The 4,785-nt window shown below is 40.0% G+C and overlaps 1 protein-coding gene across 1 annotated transcript; it reads right to left on the bottom strand.

Moving 5' to 3' along the window:
• Positions 1-402: 402 nt before the first annotated feature.
• On the bottom strand, positions 403-3,656 carry LOC139842079 (uncharacterized). The gene is made up of 2 exons (XM_071832255.1): positions 3,314-3,656; positions 403-608 (listed from the first exon to the last, which is right to left on the bottom strand). The coding sequence occupies exons 1-2, from the start codon at positions 3,654-3,656 to the stop codon at positions 403-405; spliced, it is 549 nt and encodes a 182-aa protein (XP_071688356.1).
• Between the last annotated feature and the right edge of the window lie 1,129 nt (positions 3,657-4,785).

The following is a 4,785-nucleotide window of genomic DNA, read 5'->3' as shown; positions in this document are numbered from 1 at the left end:
GCCTGAGAGAATGTTTGCGTAGAATCTCTGAAATTGAATGTATGATAGGAGAGGTGCTGAGTGTATTTCTATCATGCGATCCCAGATAACTCGGCCAAAATCAGCATTTGGCAGGAACACGATTCCATAGAAGATCTTTAACAAGAAAATGGTGATGTGGTCGGATCCAGCCTGCATCGGATTGAAACATCGGTTAACAAATATATACAGTACTGCCCATCGTTGTGCCATACGTTGTTTTTTGAACGCTCTTATCTTTGTGACCTCTCCATCATATCCAAGTTGTTGTACGGCTGCTAACATCTCATTCTCGGAAGGGAATGCATCATATTCAGCTCTTGCAGGGATGCCTAAGAATCTTCTCATGTCAGTTAGAGTGAATGAGACTCTCCGATCAGGATTTTAAGTGACTAGAAAGGAAAAGGAGTCAGGGGTGTCATCAACAGATGGATGGTAAGTCATAGTGTCTCGCATCAAGAGAAGCTGCCGCTCAGAAGCATGCTCGAACTCAGTGAATACGTTGCGCATTGGGTGGTTTAGCAATATGGGGATCCAGTAGTCACATGGGGTGGGGACATCTTCATCGAAAAAGACATTGTTCGACATTGCTGTTGTATCATGAGCATGGTTAGTTAAAACACAGTTCATATGGTGTGTTTGAAAAGGTTGTGTCAAAAACATTTAATTTTAATTTTTTAAAATAAATTTTGTCAAAGACAGTTTAAGATATTTCCAACACTTAGAAAAATTTTGAACAAGAACACTTTTCGAGCAAGGGAAGGTTTTCAAGCAATAGTGGGTTTTCGAGCATGCACATTACATATAACATATTTTTCAGACAGGTTTTTCAGACAGAACATTTCGAGCAGTAAGTTTTCAGGCAAAGCACATTTTCGAGCACAATAAGAGTTTTCATGCAAAGCTTTTTCGAGCAATTAAAAGTTTTCAGTCAAGTACTTTTTCGAGCAGTGACTGTTTTCGAGCGCTCGAAAACATTCTGTCTGTTTGAACACATATTGATAGTAAAGCAGAGACATCAACAAATCAGGCCAAGATAAGCTTTAATGAGTGAAATCTACAGTAAACCTAACTCGTTTAAAAGAATGAATTGAGACTAAACATCTGATATGCTTAAGTTCAATTAAGAACCCTAAATTTGTCCCCTTTTCGAAATTGAGATGACAGGAGCATCTAACGATGGATTAAAGGAAGTAAGCATGTTCAAATCATCACAAACATGAACCCTAAATCAATTTAACCTAACAGATTTGCATTTTAGGTGTAATCGATCTGTTTTCAGTTCTAGGGTTCGATACCCCTTTGCACAGTAAACAGAGATTAAGCAAACTAGCATATAAATCATGGCATTTCTTACATGTTTAGATGATTATAGATGCTATTTATGTTCCTATGTGACAATGGATTGAATCATAAACACATAAAATAGAAGAAAATACCGATTTTGTTAAGGGTTGGGGGCGATGAACAGTAATGATGATGATGATGGTTCTTCTGAGCAAGTGGGTTTTTGAATTTAAAAGTGAAATTTGAAAGTGATGGGGTCAAAAGTGAATTTTTATCCTTTTATAGCCACATAATGACCAATTTTTTTTTTTCAGTCAACCTTGCTCGAGAACCTTTACACACAAATGCATAGCTTGAAAAGTTTAGATTTCAGACACCAATGCTCGAAAACCTTCAGACTTTGAATTTGCTCGAAAACTTTCAATTTTTCGAGCAGGTTTGGATTTTAAAGGGATTTTGGTTTAGTATGAAATCCTTAAGAATTTCAAGAAATTCTGTGAAATAATCAAGTTAAAGTTTAAACTTTAATTATTTTCAAAATTTAATTTTCTCATGATTTTACAACTTTTGAGACCGGGAACCATGAGGCAGTCATTTAGACACATCCTCCTGAGGCAGTCACCAGGACACATCCTCCGTCATTTATTGACTGTGGTTTTAAGGCAGTCATTTAGACACATCCTCTTGAGGCAGTCACCGGGACACATCCTCCGTCATTGCTGACTGATTGGTTTGGGACAGTCATCTAGACGCATCCTCCTGAGGCAGTCACTAGGACACATCCTCCGTCATTGCTGACATTTTAATGTTAACTCACCCTAGACAGTTGCAGGATTTAGGAGAATTAGTTTAGAAAGAACAAGTTTTACATTGTTGTTTGTGTAAAAGTCAGTTTAGATTTTGAAAATCACATTGACACCGGGTCTCACACTGTAATGTATGTGAGAGCCATTGTTCTCATCTCCCCCTCAAAATGTGTGGCATCAGATTTTGAAAAACACAGTACTCCCCCTAGACAAGTGCATCACTCCCCCTAGGCACTTTCCAGGATCCTAAATGGAAAGGAAATCAATCATGCCAATTTTACCAACCAAATTTTTGAATGTGGGTTCATCTAGGGCCTTGGTCAGTAAGTCATCTAGTTGACTTTTGGTGGGTACAAAGTACAATTTAACATTGCCTTTCTCAACATGATCCTTAATAAAATGATAGCGAATGTCAATGTGTTTGGTTCGAGAGTGGTGAACCGGATTGCTAGTGATAGCAATGGCACTCTGAGAGACACAGTAGATCGGGATTTTGTCGAATTTGAATCCATAGTCAAGTAGTTGGGACTGCATCCACAGCACTTGGGAGTAACAGCTTGCAGCTGCAATGTACTCAGACTCAGCTGTGGAAAGAGAGATGCAGTTTTGCTTGCGGGAGGACCAGCTGACTAATTTGGGACCTAAGAATTGGAGACCACCAGAGGTGCTTTTCCGTTTAACTTGGTCACCACCATGATCAGCATCCGTGAATGCCGTAAGGTTGAATTCATCCCGTAATGGCGCGGCGCGCCATAAGGCAGCGCGGCGTACCAAATGCCCAGTTCAGCTTCTGTTGCCTTTTAATTATATACAACGTAAACCCCACAAAATGAATCACTTATTCACACATATGTACTATGAAATATTTGGGTCTTACAACTCTCCCCTACTTAATTCGGAGCGCGTCCTCGCGATCCACGCCGCATGACAAGAGGGAAGATAAACCAACACAAATTCTTCGGGTTCCCAAGTAAACTCAGAACCTTTACTCCGACGCCATTGAACCTTAAAAGTTCTCACCTCCTTGTTACGCAACATTTTCACTTTCTCATCAAGTATAGCAATCGGCTCTTCAACATACTCCAACTTATTGTTCAGCTCGATTTCGTCTAATGGCATCCATGAAGAATCATCCGCAAGACACTTACGGAGATGGGAAACATGAAACGTGTTATGGATCCCCCCAAGCTCTTCGGCTATACCTATAGGAGTGTCAAAAGAATGGTTAGGCAAACGGATTCCCATTCTAGTCGGTTTTAAGTCTCCTAGGCCAAGTTTTAAATACAATGAGTAAGGCATTAAATTAACGCTTTCCCCCAAGTCGGCTAGTGCATCGTACACTATCGAATCACCCAATAAATGGGGAATAATAAAGCTATCCGGGTCTCCTAATTTTGGAGGCATCTTTGGCTTTTGCAAAATGGCTGAACACGCCTCATTGAGGAATGTGGCCGACACCTCTTGGTACTTACCTTTCGAAGAGGTCAAGTCCTTTAAAAACTTCCCGTAGTTGGGCATTCCTTTTATCACTTCCGCCAATGGCATATTGATGCTGATTTGATTAATCATATCCAAGAATTTCTTTTACTGATTCGCCATCTTATCTTTCTTTAGAGCTTTCGGATATGTGATTGGTGCTTTGTACACCTTCAATGGTGGCTTGGCTATGATTTCCAGTGGATCATCTTTCTTTTGCTCTTGAACTTTTGGCTCCTCATCCTTAGGTTCATCCTTCTTAGACTACTCATTAGTAGGTACCTATAAAACATTAGGAGAAACAACAGGAGAAACGATAAGAGGAGACTTCAGTGTCTCCTCGTTAATAACAAAAATACTTCAGGTGGTTATGGCATTCACGTGCTTATTTCAAATAGGTCCTTTGTTGTTCGGATTGGACTGCGTGTTAGATTGGAGAGTACCCGGTGGTCTCTCCTATAAAGACTGAGCAATACGTCCCACATCTCGTTCCAGATTCTGAATCGAGGCCTGCTAACTTCTGACTTGCTGTTTTGTAGATTCACCATCTTGCCTCAAAGCAGTAATACTCTCGTCAGTTTTCATGATGAAACCCCTTAACAATTCTTCTAACAGGGGCATCTTATTTTCTGGCTGCTGAAATGGTTGCATAGGTTGCTGAAAATTTCTCGGTTGAGCTTGCTGATTTCTGTTATTAAACCCAGGGGGCCTGTATGGATATGTCTTCTGATTACCCTGATAAACCTGATTACCATTCTGATAATTAGTGCCACTTGTATTACCCACTTGGTTGAATAATTGTCTTCCACCGGGAAATTCACTAAGCGCAAAATCACCCTTTTTCACATAACCCAGATAATTAGCATGTTCCTCCATTGATGCTTGATCACAATATTTCATAAGATATGGTCCCTGGCATAATTCACAACCAACCTTTATCACGTACATTTCTTTAGTCATAGACTCCATCTGTCTTTTAAAAGTTGTAAGTTGAGCCTTAACTGAAGCAAGTTCGTCACTAGTTTCGGTACTAGCAACGTAGGAAGAGCGAGAAACATCCATCCCTTGATGCCTTTGTAAAGTTGTAGGTTCAGGTTCGCGGATATCCAAGCTAAAAATTTTGAATCGATTAATTGTCGAGGCAAAAACATCACGCTTGATTGGCACTTATGGTTGACCAACCCATCCTCATTTGATG

This window comes from Rutidosis leptorrhynchoides, chromosome 4 (assembly GCF_046630445.1).
Source record: "Rutidosis leptorrhynchoides isolate AG116_Rl617_1_P2 chromosome 4, CSIRO_AGI_Rlap_v1, whole genome shotgun sequence".
Lineage (NCBI taxonomy): Eukaryota > Viridiplantae > Streptophyta > Magnoliopsida > Asterales > Asteraceae > Rutidosis > Rutidosis leptorrhynchoides.
The sequence above is the reverse complement of the archived record's forward strand: the minus strand, read 5'-3'. Positions and strand labels throughout refer to the sequence as shown.